At 53.3% G+C, this 15,646-nt stretch overlaps 1 protein-coding gene across 3 annotated transcripts in view; it reads left to right on the forward strand.

Moving 5' to 3' along the window:
* The window catches only part of PLEKHH1 (pleckstrin homology, MyTH4 and FERM domain containing H1), a 50,572-nt gene that overhangs the window by 31,293 nt on the left and 3,633 nt on the right, over positions 1-15,646 (forward strand). For 2 of the 3 annotated variants that reach the window (XM_036843020.1, XM_036843021.1), the window contains exons 9-26: positions 487-578; positions 2,972-3,122; positions 3,281-3,423; positions 4,390-4,500; positions 5,415-5,501; positions 5,867-6,028; positions 7,315-7,395; positions 7,750-7,932; positions 8,327-8,435; positions 9,245-9,357; positions 9,979-10,155; positions 10,505-10,602; positions 11,117-11,294; positions 11,838-11,993; positions 13,044-13,144; positions 13,960-14,101; positions 15,247-15,389; positions 15,507-15,636. In XM_036843020.1, the coding sequence (XP_036698915.1) occupies positions 487-578; positions 2,972-3,122; positions 3,281-3,423; positions 4,390-4,500; positions 5,415-5,501; positions 5,867-6,028; positions 7,315-7,395; positions 7,750-7,932; positions 8,327-8,435; positions 9,245-9,357; positions 9,979-10,155; positions 10,505-10,602; positions 11,117-11,294; positions 11,838-11,993; positions 13,044-13,144; positions 13,960-14,101; positions 15,247-15,389; positions 15,507-15,636 (2,357 nt within the window). Of the gene's footprint in view, positions 1-486; positions 579-2,971; positions 3,123-3,280; positions 3,424-4,389; positions 4,501-5,414; positions 5,502-5,866; positions 6,029-7,314; positions 7,396-7,749; positions 7,933-8,326; positions 8,436-9,244; positions 9,358-9,978; positions 10,156-10,504; positions 10,603-11,116; positions 11,295-11,837; positions 11,994-13,043; positions 13,268-13,959; positions 14,102-15,246; positions 15,390-15,506; positions 15,637-15,646 lie in introns of all 3 variants that reach the window. The other variant, XM_036843019.1, reaches the window with a different exon arrangement.

Genomic DNA, 15,646 nt, shown 5'->3' on the forward strand with positions numbered 1-15,646 from the left:
CAGGTTCAGCTCATCACCTGCCGGGAGGGAGTGGGCGGGAACAGAGTCGTGGCCAGTTACAGAGCTGGAAGGGACTTTGGAGGCAGGGCGCTCCAGCCCGGCTGCCCGCCTGCACCGGCTTCCCTTCTGCAGTGCGAGGGCTGTGGCCGAAGGGGCCCCCGGTGCCTTGATTTAGATAACCCCCTGAAGGAGCCGCATGCCCACCTGAGTGTGGTTCCTGAGTCGCCAGCCGCCCGGTCCCCACGGTGATGCGAGCGCCCCATAGTCACACGGCTTGTAACTCACCTTGGCAAGAGTGGGGCTGAAAAAGACCGTGGCCCTCGTCCTGAGATCTGTCCCCCGGTCTGTCTCCAGAGTGCTGTTTCAGGGAATGCTGTCTGCACGGATCTCTCTCCTCCTCGCTCTGCTCAGGTGTCTGCCTCCCCTGCCCCGCTTCCTGGGTTTTGCCACCTGAGTGAGTCTCATCCCTCTTTCCCACCCCTCCAGCTTCAAGCCCTCCAGCCCTTGCATCCCCTGGGCCTTTCTCTGGCCTGGTCTGCAAGAACGTCACCGTGCCGGTCTACACAGCCTTGAAGGGGGTAAGAAGCTGCTGTCCGAGGAGGGGGTGTCCCCGCCCAGCACCCACTGCCCCACCACCGTGTCGGCAGGCAGTGGCTGGAGTGGGTCTCCAGGGGCAGGCGTCTGCGCACACGTAACTCTGGGCAGGGAGCTCAGCCCCCCATATATCTATTTATTTTGTTCATCTTTATTAGGTTTTTTTAAAACTCTTTAATTTTTTTCTTCCCATTTTATTGAGATATAATTCACATACAGCACTGCCTAAGTTTAAGGTGTGCAGTATAATGATTTGACTTACACACATCATGAAATGATGACCACAATAAGTTTAGTGAACATCCATCATCTAATATAAATACAGAATTCAAGTAATAGAAAAAAACCTTTTCCTTGTGATGATAACTCTTAGGATTTACTCGTAACAACTTTCATATATTAATATACAGCAGTGTTAGTTATATTTATCATATTCTGCATCACATACCTAGTACTTAGTGATCTTATAACTAGAAGCTTGTACCTTTTGACCACCTTTATCCAATTCCCCCTCCTCCCCCACCTCAGTAACCACAAATCTGATCTCTTTTTCTTTGAGTTTGTTTCTTTGTTTTTGAAGTATAATTGACCTACAACGCTATGTTAGTTCCTGGTGCACAACACAGTGATTCAATATCTTTATTAGGTTTTTATTAGAAAAATTCTACATTTACAATAATGTGAATCAGTATGATTATGGGCAAAGTAAAAAGTTAAAGGTTAAACCAATGCCTGCTCTGCGTCTCCTCCTCATCTTTTCACATGTCTATCCTGGAGGCCAGTGGGGCTCCTTCCAGAACTTTTTATGTATTATGTCATATATTCCCATATGTATTCCCATAACATCTCTACATATTTTTTAACAAAAATCAGATATAGCTGCAACATGATGTTTTCGTATACTTTTTGGTCTGCTTTTTTTCTTTTTTCCAACTGAAACCTTTTATTCTGAATTTGTTGGTGCTTAAGGAAGACAGCTTTGCCCATAATTCACTGTGCCCTGGACTTATGACACCAACTTGTATTTGGCCAATTAGAAACAAGACCAAACTGCATTCTTCTTAGGTCTGTTCAGTTGATAAATGGCACTTAACTGATTTCTTTCATATAATCTTTAACAAGAACTCATAAGTCACATTAATTATGCCCCAAGAGATGAGGGACTGATGGTAATTCAGATGGGCACCTCTGAAAAGATCTGTCAGTTTCCTGTCCGGTTCTAGCCAGATTTTTTGGAAAACCTTAGGGAAAGACTGAAATTCCCCACCAATCTGAGATTGCCTGTTAGTTTTTACAACATTAACTGGAAAAAACAAGATTCCCAACATGTTTTTTGAGATCATAACAGTAATATTTTGTAAAACTTTTTGTAGAAGGATAAAAAGCCAAAAGTGAAATTTCCTCTTACATTGCTTTTCCCTAATTCCTAACCCCAGAGGCAACTCTCACTAATGGTTTGGTGTTTATTCTGTAATGCCCTCTGATGCATTTACAAATACATTTACAAATTTACTCTCTCTTACACGCACACGCACACGCAAAGAGGATGATGTCATACGTGTCAGTCTACCCCTTGCTTGTCCACCCAGCCATGTGTCAGGTCTTCCTGCCCCACCTCCACACACAGCACAGCTCTGCCTCCCCTTTTAGGACTTCCCAGTACCCCTTGGTATAGATGCCCCATAACTACCTTAACTTGTCCTCCCCTGATTCACAATGTAGGTCATGTCTCTATTTTTCTGTAAAATCAGTGTTGCAATGAACATCACCATGCAAATACATCTCTGTGCACTTATATATGCATATTTCTGTAGGACAGAGTTCTAGAGGTGGAATTTAGGGGCAGATAATATGCATGTTTTAAATTTTGACAGGTAGTGCCAAATTACCTTCTAAAAAGATTTTATATAAATCTTTTATATAAAATAGAGTACCCTTTTCCACACAGTTTCCCCAATATTGAAGTAATTGGTCTTTTTAAATTTTTGCCGTGATCTCTCAATTTGTCATCCCCACCCACTTTTAAAGCTCCTGTCTCACACTGGGCCCCGTGGCATGGTTTTCTGGCCCCCTAGTGGCAGGGAGCAAGGGTCTCAGTGGCCAGGTGTTCAGCCCTGGTGGGGCAGCTTCACTGGGGACCACAGAGGATGATGGTGTGTGAGGGAGAGAGAAGCATGGAGGTGAGGACACAGGGGTAAGGTCGTCAAGTCGGGAAGGGGCAGTTGTCTTTTGGGTGCCCCAGCTGGGTGATGGCTTCCCATGCTCTAGACAGGCTGTGTTGGCCACGCCCCAGGCACTTGGAGCGGGAGTGAAAGTGCAGATGGGATGGGGCTTGTCTTGCAGCCTTAGCTGCAGTGGGGAGGGGCCTGTCTTGCAGAAAGCCACGCAGATCAGCACGGTGCCCTTTGTGGACGAGTCCTCTGGGTCTGATGATGACTGCAGCTCCCAGGCGAGCTTCCGAACTTCAGTGCCCTGCTCTGAGTCCAGGAAGACCAGTGGACTGGGCAGCCCCCGGGCCATCAAGAGAGGTATGGAGAAGGGTGGTGGGAGGGGTGCGGAACAATGAGGGGCCCTTCATCTCCTCCCATGGGCGGTCCCACGTGGGTGCGGAAGACCCTGCAGCTCCCAGGCTGTGTGAGCCAGGAGGCTGTGGACCTGGGCCTTGATTCCTCCTCCCTTTGGACAGGCGTCTCCATGTCCTCGCTGAGCTCCGAGGGTGACTACGCCATCCCCCCGGACGCCTGCTCCCTAGACAGCGACTACTCAGAGCCTGAGCACAAACTACAGCGCACCTCATCCTACTCCACCGACGGGCTGGGCCCAGGCGGGGTGAGCTGGGAGCTTGGCCTCCGCCCCAATGGGGCCGAGGCAGGGCCGGGTGGGAGCGGACCTCCAGCATGAGACCCAAGCAGCAGCTGCATGAGGCGAGGGGTCCCTGGGATTGGCGAAGGGAGGGCGGGAGTCTGGGGGTGGCCACTGATGATATGAGGCCATGGGGAGTGGGCTGGGGGTGTGCAGTTGGGGGCCAGGCACACACAGACCCCATCACTATAGCCCACGGGGCCCAGGAGGAGTTTACACATGTTACCTCGTTTTAGCTCCACACTGACCCTGGGATGCCGAGAGCTAACAATACATTTATTGAGTTTTTAGTGTGCCGGGCACCGTGCTCATGGCTTTGTGTGCACTGTCTCATTTGCCCTCACAAATGAGGCTTATTACCCCATCTCGTGGATGAGAAGCCTGAGGCTCAGAGGCATGCTGTTATGTGCCAGAGCCAGTGGTAAATCCAGATGGCTCATTCCCCAACCCTCGCTCCATAGCACTGTGCTGCCCCGTCTTCATCTCCCCCTCCACGAACCCTCCACCCCAGTTTGACTGATGTTCCCCAAACTTCTCTTGCCCTTTTCTGCTGCCTGGAATGGCCTTCTTCCTCCTCTGGGCTTGTCTTCAAGGGAAAGGCTGATTTCCTTCCAAGGTCAGTTCAGGTCTGGCTCTTGCCAGAAGCCTTCCCTGGCCAGCCTCTTGCTTGTGCAGCCCCTGATCTACCACCTCCTCAGGGTCAGGTGCTCTCTCCCCCTGCCAGCAGGACCACCCATGCTTTATAAGTCCTCTTTGCACCCTTAGCAGGGCAGTGCCCTGAAAACACACAGAGTAGATACTCAGTAATTTTTTTTAATTGATGACAAAGCAGTGACTCAACTGGGCTATTCTGGCCTGTGTGATGTCCAGGAACCCCAGTGATTTCCCTCTTCTGTCCACCCCTCATCCCCCTACACCCTTCCACTCTTGCAGGAGTCACTGGAGAAGTCAGGCTACCTCCTGAAAATGGGGAGCCGGGTGAAGACGTGGAAGAGGCGCTGGTTTGTCCTGAGACAGGGACAGATCATGTACTACAAGTCTCCGGTGAGACCCTCCTTCCCCAGGACAGTAGGCAAAAGGACCCCACCCCAGCCCCAGAACCGCATGAGAGGGGCTGGAAGCAGGGCAGAGGGTGAAGGTCTGGCAGGCAGGGAGAGGCAGCCTGGGCAGGCACCTGATGCTTTGAGCCCCACACGGGACCATGAGGCTGGTCACCGGTTCTCACAGTGAAATCAGGCACTGAGCAGTCAAGGGCACTTCTAGATGAATTGGCTTGGTGACTCCTTCTTCCTTCAGAAGCCGAGTCCTGTCAATGAACTATTCCTAGGCTGCCCTCACATCATCAGGACTGTTCTAACAGGCAAGCTTGTCACCTCCTCCATCTCCTTCCTATACTGTTTGGAATTAGGGAGCCTTAGGATGTTGGGACCTAGTTTGACAGGCCCTCCCTAGAGAACCAATGTTAATGTTTTAAAGAAGGCAAAAAGGCCTGACTCTTGTGCAACTCCAGTTGATTGTTAGTGGCTACCTTGAGCATCACGTGAGGGATTCAGGTCCCGTATCACTCAATGAGTAGGCATGCTCTGATTGATTAGTTATGTCTGCAGAGGCACTGGAGAGGGTAATGGTGATATATATAGGCCACCTGTTTGCAACACTGTAAAATATGTAGTAGAAAGAATTTAAGGGCTTTATAGCTCAGGAATAACCTGGTGGTTTCTCACCCAGTTTTTAAAGGCTCAATCTATACTTTTTGAGGCCTGGATCAGGAGGACCCATGTCTCTAATCATTGCTCCATTTAGTTAGAACCAGGATCCAGAACAAGTTATCCATCATGCCACAGCCCAGGAAAGCTTAGGAATCACTTTCCCCTTTGTGACCTAGAGTAAGATCTGAGGGGAAATGACGTGCTCTGGGAAGGCTCCAACCTCTTTCCTCTCCATTCCTTTCTTTACAGAGTGACGTCATCCGGAAACCTCAAGGTCAAGTGGAACTGAACTCCCGTTGCCAAATTGTTCGAGGGGAGGGTGCACACACATTCCAGGTGAGCATGCTCCTAGCAGCTAGTGCTTTAGATAGAAGAGGTGCTGGGTTTGGATATGGCTCGGATGGAAACAAAGATGGGGCAGAATGAGCATGTGTGAAAGCCATTACATCACCGTTTGCATTGATCCTCATTTGTGGGTTTGAGGAAGGAAGAGGAGGCAGAATGTGAGAGATGGAGTGAAGGTAGGAGAGACATGGAGGCAAAGATGAGGAGGGGGAGAAGGGAGGGAGGGAGTACCAGGGCAGGAAGAAGGAAGACCCGGTGGGTCAGAGATCTGTGCCACCTCAGAGCCAGGCTCCTGTTCTTCCATTGTCCTAGCTCCCCATCCCCGCCCCCATCCCCAACCCCTCACTTCTCCACAGCTCATCTCTGAGAAGAAGACCTATTACCTGACAGCAGACTCGCCCAGCCTGCTGGAGGAGTGGATCCGTGTCCTGCAGAGCCTGCTGAAGGTCCAGGCCACTGGGCCTCCAGCCCTGCCTCAGGGTGGCACCAAGCCTGCTGTGAAGGGCTGGCTGACTAAGGTATGGGTGGGGTTGGTGGGGGAGGAATGTGATGGGCTCCTCTTGAGAGTCAGGGGAGCCAGGAGTGAGTGCTGGGGGTGGTGGGTCTCCTCCTGGCACACAGCTCCTTTCTCCAGGAGGCTCCTCACACTGATTACCTGTGGGCTGAACCACACAAGGTGACGGTGAATCAGTGTCTGGAAAAATAGGGGTCAGTGTTGTTACAACAGCAGCTATTCTCGAGACAGAGGAGGGAAAGGAATGTCTCGGACCCATTCTGAGGTCACTAGGAGCTGCCCCCACCCCTGCCTCGTACCCACCACAGCTCAGTGTGAATAGTGGAAAGCTGTGACCTCGGCGAGACAGGTGTGGCCAAAGACTTATAATATCTCAGGCTGCCCTAAAGACGTTTTAATTAGGGCTCTTCTGGTTGCAGGGAGCTGAGAAGCACTTGTTAATCCCAAGAAAGGGGAAGTTAACAAGGAAGCGCGTTAACTAGGCCAGGATGCCGTCAGGAATGATTGTGTGAGCAAGCTCAGTGCTTGGGGCTCTGCCTCTGCCTCTGCTTCCCCGTTCAGTCTGTGTTCACAGCCATCTCCTCTGCCCACGTGCAGTGTTTCTTACACTTCATGATTACACTTGCCCAAGGGCTTCAGCCCACCGTGGCCCTTCCCTTCCGACTCTAGCCTCTGCTGACTAGCAAGTTCTTCTCGTGATCGTATTCCTGGGACAGGATATCTGGTTGGCCTGGTCAGTCTTTTTTTTTTTTTTTTTTAATTTTATTTATGGCTGTGTTGGGTCTTCGTTTCTCTGCGAGGGCTTTCTCTAGTTGCGGCAAGCGGGGGCCACTCTTCATGGCGGTGCGCGGGCCTCTCACTATCGCGGCCTCTCTTGTTGCGGAGCACAGGATCCAGACGCGCAGGCTCAGTAGTTGTGGCTCACGGGCCCAGTTGCTCCGCGGCATGTGGGATCTTCCCAGACCAGGGCTCGAACCCGTGTCCCCTGCATTGGCAGGCAGATTCTCAACCACTGCGCCACCAGGGAAGCCCGCCTGGTCAGTCTTTTAATGGCAGGTCACACAAGGACGGATGGGGTGTCACGTGGTACCATGGACCCTCGCTGTGAAAGGGCTGGTTCCATTAGTAGAGAATCTGGGTGGCATCTGAGTTTGACCTGGGATTGACCAAAGGATCTGAGTTGGACCGGGGGTTTTGAGATCTGTCTCCCTGTGGCTTCTCTTTGCCAGTCCCGGATCTAATTCTGGGTTCGTCTGGTTCTAATAATGCTGGTTCATTTCTGGCCTACAGGTCAAGCATGGCCATTCCAAACTGGTCTGGTGTGCTCTTGTTGGGAGAACCTTCTACTACTATCGAAGCCACGAGGACAAGGTACTGCCTGGCCTCCCGACAGCTTCCCCCAAACCACATTCCTGTGGCTCAGTGTCCTTATGGAAGGCCCCAGCTTTACCCTCTACCCCACCCAACCCCACAACAAGTACAGAGCTGGCTGGCCAGATCCCTCTAGAGTGTGTGACCAGTGTGCATGGTCCGCAGATCCTGCCTGTGTGGTCTGTCTGTGCTTCTCCAAGCCCGCCTCAGCCAGGGAGCTGTAGTCTCCCCCTCCCCATCTTGTCATCCACCCACGTCCTTGATTCCCAGCCCTACAAGGCCTGAGGGTTCAGAGAGAGGACACTCCTCCGTTCCCCGCTGGCCCTCCCATTCACGGAAGGCTCGTGTCCACAGCGACCCCTGGGCCGTCTGCCTGTGCGGGACGCACGCATAGAGGAAGTAGATCGATCCTGTGACTCAGACGAGGACTATGAGGCTGGAGGAACCCGGCGGTTGCTTTCCTCCCATTGCACCCTTGTGATCCACCCCCCAGAGCACAGCCCCACCTACCTCCTCATTGGCACCAAGCACGAAAAGGTAAGGGAGGGGGCTGGGCCTCCATGGCAAAGCTTGGACCTTTGATTCTCACCTTCCTTCTCTCTTCTGAGCTTCCCCAAATTCGAATCTATTTCCCTCCTGGACATTTTGGCAACTAGTATTTCCTGAATATTCCTTGTATTGAATCCATTCCCAGTGACCAACATCTCTTCACTGGGGCCATGAGATGGAGGGAACCACAAGCTTAGGAACTTGGGTTCACATTCAGCCGATCCCAAGTCTTTCCTCTTAGGCACCAGTGGCCTTGACTTGTGCCAACCAGACAGGCTGACCCTCACCCTGGGCTTGGCCCCTTCGGGGAGGCTCCCTTGGAGCTCTTGCCTCCATTCTTCCCCAGCCCAGCCCCATCAGGTGGCTTTCCATCCTCTTCCAGGATACGTGGCTTTACCACCTCACAGTGGCTGCAGGTGGCAGCAGTGCCAAGGTGGGCACTGCCTATGAGCAGCTCATTGGAAAGCTGATGGACGGTGAGGGAGACCCAGGTAAGGCGAGGGTGGCCATCACTGCTGGGTTGGAGGGGGGCGGCTGGGTAACTGTTGGTCAGGAACCCAAAGAAAGCACTACTGTACCCGGAAGCTGTTTGGAAACCTTCTAAGCCACACAAGGGCATTCCCGTCCCGAGCTCCAGGACCCCTGTTTCTGGAGAGGATACTGAGGAGACCACTCAGTATCTGGGAGAGTTGTGTGGGGAGCAGACTTTCCGGTGACTTGGTCAATGTTTTACTTTGTTCACTGCAACCTTGCTGGCTGGGCAGAGGGTTGAGGAAAGAAGGCGGCTGGTTAATCTATAGTTAGAGTTTGTTAATAAATGAAGCCCAAGTTAGGACCAGGCTAACTAAGCCTGGGGCATTTTGGGGTCTTTATTTTGCTACCGATTCTCAGGACCCTGAGGATCCAAGGGCACCCAGAACACACACTGCTTTACTGCTGCTCCGAGGCTTGTTTGTTCCAGGCTGATACACGCTCCTCTATCCAGACCTAGCGCTGCAGGGAGAGGCCCTCCCCTGCACACGCACGCTTGCACTCCGATGTCCACGCCTTGCACTGGACGTTCACCCCTGTTGCAGCCCCACGAGCAAAGCAGTAGCCGCCTTCCTGTAAGCCATGCTTGTGAGTGTGCTGAATAAATGCAGTGCACAGCCCACACTCTGTGGATATAAATCCAGCACAGCCCATGTGTCCCGACTGTGAAAGCACTGTCTTCCCCAGAGATCAGGGTCGGGGTGCGGGGGAGGCGAGTTCCCTCCTCAGTGGTAATGGCCGCTGCTCTCTGGTGCTGTGCTCCGGGCAGATTCCCCCCTCTGGAGGCACCCCATGCTGTGCTACAGCAAAGACGGGCTGTACACCTCCCTCACCACCCTGCCCTCCGAGGCCCTGCAGACGGAGGCTGTCAAGCTCTTCAAGGTAAAGTGGGAGCTGAGCCCAGGCCCACGGACTGTTGGCGGCACCCTTGCCCTGTGCCCAGGCTCTGCCCAGAGCAGTGCTTCCCACCACGGTGATGCCGGGGTGGAGAAGACCTGTGCAGTTTAGGGGGGAGCTCCCGGAGGGATCTGAAGAGGAAGGGAAAGAAAGTCCCTCAGGGCTCCGATCATGTCCTTTCTGGCAGGGAGGCTGGAAGCTCTAGGACTTCATTCACGGGCCCCTGGGGGGCACTAGCGAAGAGCTGCCCTCCTCCTGCAGTGAACAGCGGGAGGGGCAGGTTGATGTTGCTTCTGGACCTGAGAGATTCTGGCCTATTTTAGAATATTCTTTGTTCCCCTCTGGATATTCTATCTTTTTAAAAAATGAATATGTCTTGCTTATGTAATGGAAACATTTAAAGGAAAGATCCTATCCCAAAGTAGCATTCTCGGTAAGCGTAGACATTCTCGAGCAGTAACGATGCTCCCTCCTAGAAAGGGCAGTCTGCAGTGAACCGGAGCCTTCCTTGAGCCCTGGGGGGGACGGCCCAGTCTGTCCCCTGTCACAGAGGACGATAATCAGGGGGCTGTCAGTCTACCTGTGCCCACTGTCATTTCCCTGCAGTCGTGCCAACTCTTCATCAACGTGCCCGTGGAAGCGGCCTCGGTGGACTACCACGTGTCCCTGGCCCAGACCGCGCTGCAGGTCTGCCTCGTTCACCCCGAGCTGCAGAGCGAGCTCTACTGCCAGCTCATGAAGCAGACCAGCTGCCGCCCGCCGCAGAAGTGTTCCCTCATGCAGGTGGGCGTCCCTGGGGCAGAACAGCCGACGGGAGCCGTTGGCCAGGGCTGCCCAGGACGTGGGAAAGGTGGAAGGAGGTGACCGAGCCTGGCAGCCAGCAGGCGGCTTCCGTACTCAAAGCTGCCCGGGTCCCGCTGCCCTCTCTGTGCCCCTTCTGGATGTCTGCACACAGTCAGATTGTGTGATTGCGGTTCTGCACAAAGCCCGGCCAGGCTGGCCATCCTGGTGCCTGCAGAAGGCTGGGGGCTGCGGTTCGGAGAGGGTGGTGAAGGCTCTGTAGCTCAGGACTGCAAAGGCGGTGGCATGGCAGACCCAGCGCTCAGTCCACATTACTTGTTCCCCCCGGCAGTGCTGGCAGCTCCTGGCTCTGTGTGCCCCACTTTTCCTGCCTCAGCACCACTTCCTCTGGTACGTCAAACAGCAGCTCCAGCGCCACGCAGATCCCCGGTGAGTGCATGTCGTTTCCTCTGCCACTCTGGCACTACCGACTGGCATGATCCGGAGGGACGCAGGGGAGACTAGGATGGATCGGATCGCCCCGCCCTCTGGGATTTGCACAGTGGTCATGTAGACTTTGCCCATCACCATGTACGCAGATAGGCACGTGGAGATCTGGGCACGCGGAAATCTGGGCACGCTCTGCACACCAATCCACGTGTGTGTGGGTATTTAGTGGGGGCTCTCATGTGGAGCTACAGTGCCCCCAAATCATCCCCAGATTTGCATTCTCTGTTGCCATGTTTTCTGGCTTCTGCAGAAAATATCTGTGCCAGCAACCTGCAGCAAAATAGGCCCCGAATGACAAATTAACACCCCAGACCAGTCTTTGGGGCTCGTGTCACAGCCTTCCAGCTGCAGGTTTGGTCCTATAGGTTACATGTAGGTAGGGAACCAGGCTGTCAAGGTGGTAGGGATGAGTGGATTCCCCGGTTTTCCTTTCTTCCTTCACCTGTCTTTTTAGAAATGAGACGGGCCAGTACGCCACGTACTGCCAGCGGGCAGTGGAGCGGACGCTGCAGACTGGGGAGCGGGAGGCCAGGCCGTCGCGCATGGAGGTGGTGTCCATCCTGCTGCGGAACCCCTTCCACCACTCCTTGCCCTTCAGCATCCCCGTGCACTTCGCCAACGGGACTTACCAGGTGACAAGGGACCTACAGGTGACAAGGCTGCCGCGCTCCCTGTGCTGAGTCTTCTCATATTGCCATCCCAGAGGAGAACACCTTTGGGCCAGTGGGTGCTAAGCCTCCTTAGGCCCAGCAGATCTTAACAGGCAAACCAGCCAAAGGATGGGCCTGGGGTGCAGGGGGCGAGGGGGGCCATTCGTGCCAGTGTGGAGGGAGTACAGAGCTTGAATCACAAAAGTGCTTCACTCTTTGGGGCCTGGGAAGAGGATCTTTTGAACCCACTACGTGAACAGGGAAGCTGACACACTGACCAAGAAAGTGGCATGGGAAAGGACCTCCCAAAGAGTGACAGCAAAGGAGGAACGGAGCTTATGTGGGACTTCAGTTTACGGTGGGCGGGCTCCTCCCTTAAGCACTCGCCCTCTGCACGTGGAAACCAGCTTTCTTTGGCCTCTGCTGTCACCCTTGCTCCTTTCAGCCATGCCTTTCCACCTCTCGGGCCCTGACCCCTCCACTAGCCCCCGTGGGCCCCTCTCAGGAGGTCCCCTCTCCCGGCAGGTGGTCGGTTTTGACGGCTCCTCCACAGTTGACGAGTTCCTCCAGCGGCTGAACCAGGAGACGGGCATGAGGAAGTCCTCCCATTCTGGCTTCGCCCTCTTCACGGACGACCCTTCTGGCAGGGACCTGGAACACTGCCTGCAGGGGAGCGTCAAGGTGATGGTCCCCATAAGCCGACTGAGCTTCCTCCTGAGCCACCTCGGTCTTCAGGATTTTGTGTTCCCAGCCTGTTTGGGGCTGAGCCCGAGGCCAGCATTTCTGTGCCATCTTAAAATGTGCCCATATAGGCAGAGAAAAGTCGTCTGTGCCCTTGTCTCTGGAGAGAAGATCTCCACATCCCTCCCTCCCTCCCTTGAGAGGCTGTTCAGCTTCCAGAAGAAAAGCCGCTTCCCAGCTCAGGGTAGGAAGGACAGGGAGGCACTTCTCAGCAGCAGCGCCCCCCGGGCAGAGCCTGCTGCCAGTTTCGTACACACGTGCGTAGACGGACAACTGTACGCCTGGGCCCAGCAGATGTCGTGTTGTACGCTGGCAGCTCACTCTTACCCAGTCTGCCAGGGCCCGTGCTGTGCTTACAGGTTCCACCAACTTTAAAGAGGTAGATCCTTGTGGTACTTCTGTGCGTAAAGGCCCTTGAGTGGGATTCGAGCCCTGTGTTGCATTAGGGTCTGGGGTTAGAGCCGCGGGGCATGCTGGGTGTTTGTGGGATGTGCTGGAGCACTTGATGAGGATGAGGGTTTTGGCTGCAGTTTCTGCTTTCTTTATGGTGACAGGGCAAAGGCTCCTATTGTCTTTTACCATTGCCTGGAAAAACTATGCCCGGGCATCTGTAAGGCTTTGTTACACAGTAGGCCGCCGGTTATATTTGTTGAAGAGAATGGCGGTTGGTGGGAGGGAAGTGGAGCCGGTGATAAGGGGCCGCGGTTTTGAACTGGGGCCTGCCTAGCCTCTGGGAGGCCGCCTCGGATGTCCAGGCAATGGCGGCAGCATTCCATGGTTTGCTGCCCACGCCATGCTCAGAGCTACACCTCTGTCTGTGAGAAAGCCACAGGCACCCTGGGTCCTGGGAACAGGAGGCCCCGCGGGTCAGCCTCCTGATGGAGGACAGTCATTCAACTCTGCCCCGCTGCTCTGCCCGAGTCCAGCCCTGACTGGACCTTGTTCCCTTCATCAGGGGCTTTTCTGACTTTCCTCTTTTGCCTCGTGCAGATCTGCGATGCCATCTCCAAGTGGGAACAAGCCCTGAAGGAGCTGCACTCCGGAAAGTCTGAGGGTGGCACACGTGTCGTGAAGCTGATGTACAAGAACAGGTCCTGGGCACCGCCAAGGGGGACCAAGCATGAGGGCTGCCGCTGGGGTGCAACTCATCACTCCCCCAGCTGGAGGCCTGTCCTGCACAGGCAGGGCGCCCAGAGATATAACACTGCCCGCTGGTCAGTAGCTGGAGGCCCAGGCTGGCTCTGCTCGCCTCTGTGAGACCCTGGACAGCTCAGGCTCTGCGTCCCTGTACTGTGTCTGCACACTCACACATGCACGCACACACACACCCACACCCACACACACCCACACCCCCCCCCCCACACACACACCCCTGCCCCCGAAACAGACCAACTTCCTCAGGTGGCTGCATGTGTTAGTTACATCAGGAGAGGAAGATTTTGTCCGAGCACTAGATATTTAAGACTAAAGAATAAATTGCTCCTATACCAATTCCAGGAAATACAGAAGGAGAAATCCTGACTTAATACCAATTTGACTAAGAAAATTCCATCCCAGTATGTCTCCAGGCAGATGATTTCCATTAGTCTCTTGGAATCTTAACTCATTCAGTTTCCTAATAAGCTATGATTCCAGGTACCAGATTCCCCCCACCAAATCCAGTAAGTCTTAACAGTGAATTCAGAACTGACCACGTGCTACTGTTGCTGTGGGACCTGATGGCCCTCTATCTGCTCTGTGTCATGCTTGGTTAAGTTTTTCTGGAGGCAGTGGAAAACAGGCTCACAAATGGTATAAAAAGAGCAGTTTCTTTCTTTCTTTGGAAATCAAGATAAACAGATGCAGAGACAGCTTCATCTGTTTGGGATCCCAGCTGAGCCCTGGCTTCTCACTCTCTCCCCTGTAGGCTGTACTTTCGGAGTCAAGTCAAAGGGGAGACAGAGCGAGAGCGCCTGCTGCTTGCCTCCCAAACTAGCGCAGAGATAGTGGCAGGGAGGTTTCCTGTCAACAAGGAGCTGGCTCTGGAGATGGCTGCACTGATGGCCCAGGTAAGGTTCTGTCCAGACCCCAGGAGGGTCAGGAGACGTCTTGGACTCACAGGTGGAATGCACCACACAGGCGGAAACAGGAGATTCTGCGAGTCCTGAGGTGCCAGAGAGGGCGGCCTTGCTGACTCCTTACCCAGCAGAGTGCCTCACTGCAGATCCAGGCTACGTGCAGAACTCTGGGCGTGGAAACCAGGGGCCTGGGTTTGAATCCTAGCCACCTTCCCGCTATGAGATCTTGGCCAAGTCACTTCACTTGTCTATGCTGTAGTTCCCTTTTTCGTATACCGAAAACAAAAATACCTCCCTGCCTGCCCCTACAGGGTTGTACTAAGTATAATTCCTAGATAATGTATGTCATATAATGTATGTGGTTAAGTGTGTACTTACAGCTGTCAAACATTGTAATGAGAACTAGGAAAAGGAACACACATTCAGACTTTGACTCTTCTCCCTATTACCTTTAGGAGGCTGTCTTGCCAAAGGAATCTGGGATACCTTCATGGTTCCCATAAGAAAGAGTCTGGATCTACATGCTGGAGAGGAGGGGGAAATAATAACAGTTGGCCTTTAATACAATAAACATGTATTGAGTATGCTGTAGAGAGCCCTGTGCGAAACATTTTATATGTAGTACCCTATTTAGTTCTCACCCCCACTTTATAGATGAGTAAACTGAAGCTCACAGAGTTTAACCTGAACATGGTTTCAGAGCTGGTAAATGGCAGAGCTGGGATTTGAGCCAAGTATCTGACTCTAATGGCCACATTTGGAACAGTCAGCTCTACTGAAGGATCTGTAGCATCTTCAAGCCTGTATCCCATATTTTTGGATTAGAAGCCAGAATTTCTATAGTGTTTTCCCTTGTCTGCCACTAATTAACTGTGTCTTTGGATAAGGCACTTGACCTCAGCTGCAAAAGGAGAGTTGATCTAGACAATCTCTAATATTCTAGGACCCTAAGGCTGTTTCTCTAGTGTCTGTGAAACTTGAGATAAAGGGTCTGTCTGTTCACAAGAAGTGTTTTTTCACATCCATTCACACCTCACCAATAAAGGAATGAAATAATGATTTCACCTCTCTCAGCAGGCCCCCACCCCATTCACATCCAAATTCCTGATTTGTCCCTCTGTGTGCTTCTACCACAGGTAGAGTATGGGGACTTGGAGAAGCCCATCCTGCCAGGACCTGGGGGCACACCCCCTGCCAAGGCTCTGCATCACCTCCAGCAGGTCCTAGACAGGTTCTACCCAAGGCGCTACAGACACGGGGCCCCCCTGGAACAGCTGAGGTAGGCTGCAAGGTCTTGCAGGGAGTCACCGTAGGGAGGCGTGGGCTGTAGAGTTGGGGAAAACCTCAGAGCTGCAACAGAAACATGGCACCATATCTCTCCATCCATCTAAACCAGGCACCTGGCAGATCAGCTGACCACAAAGTGGGCAGCACTGCAAGGCTGCTCCTCTCCTGAGTGCATCCGCATCTACCTGACAGTGGCCCGGAAATGGCCCCTCTTTGGTGCTAAGCTCTTTGCTGCTCAGGTAAGTGTGG

Source organism: Balaenoptera musculus, chromosome 2 (genome assembly GCF_009873245.2).
Source record: "Balaenoptera musculus isolate JJ_BM4_2016_0621 chromosome 2, mBalMus1.pri.v3, whole genome shotgun sequence".
Classification (NCBI taxonomy): Eukaryota; Metazoa; Chordata; class Mammalia; order Artiodactyla; family Balaenopteridae; genus Balaenoptera; species Balaenoptera musculus.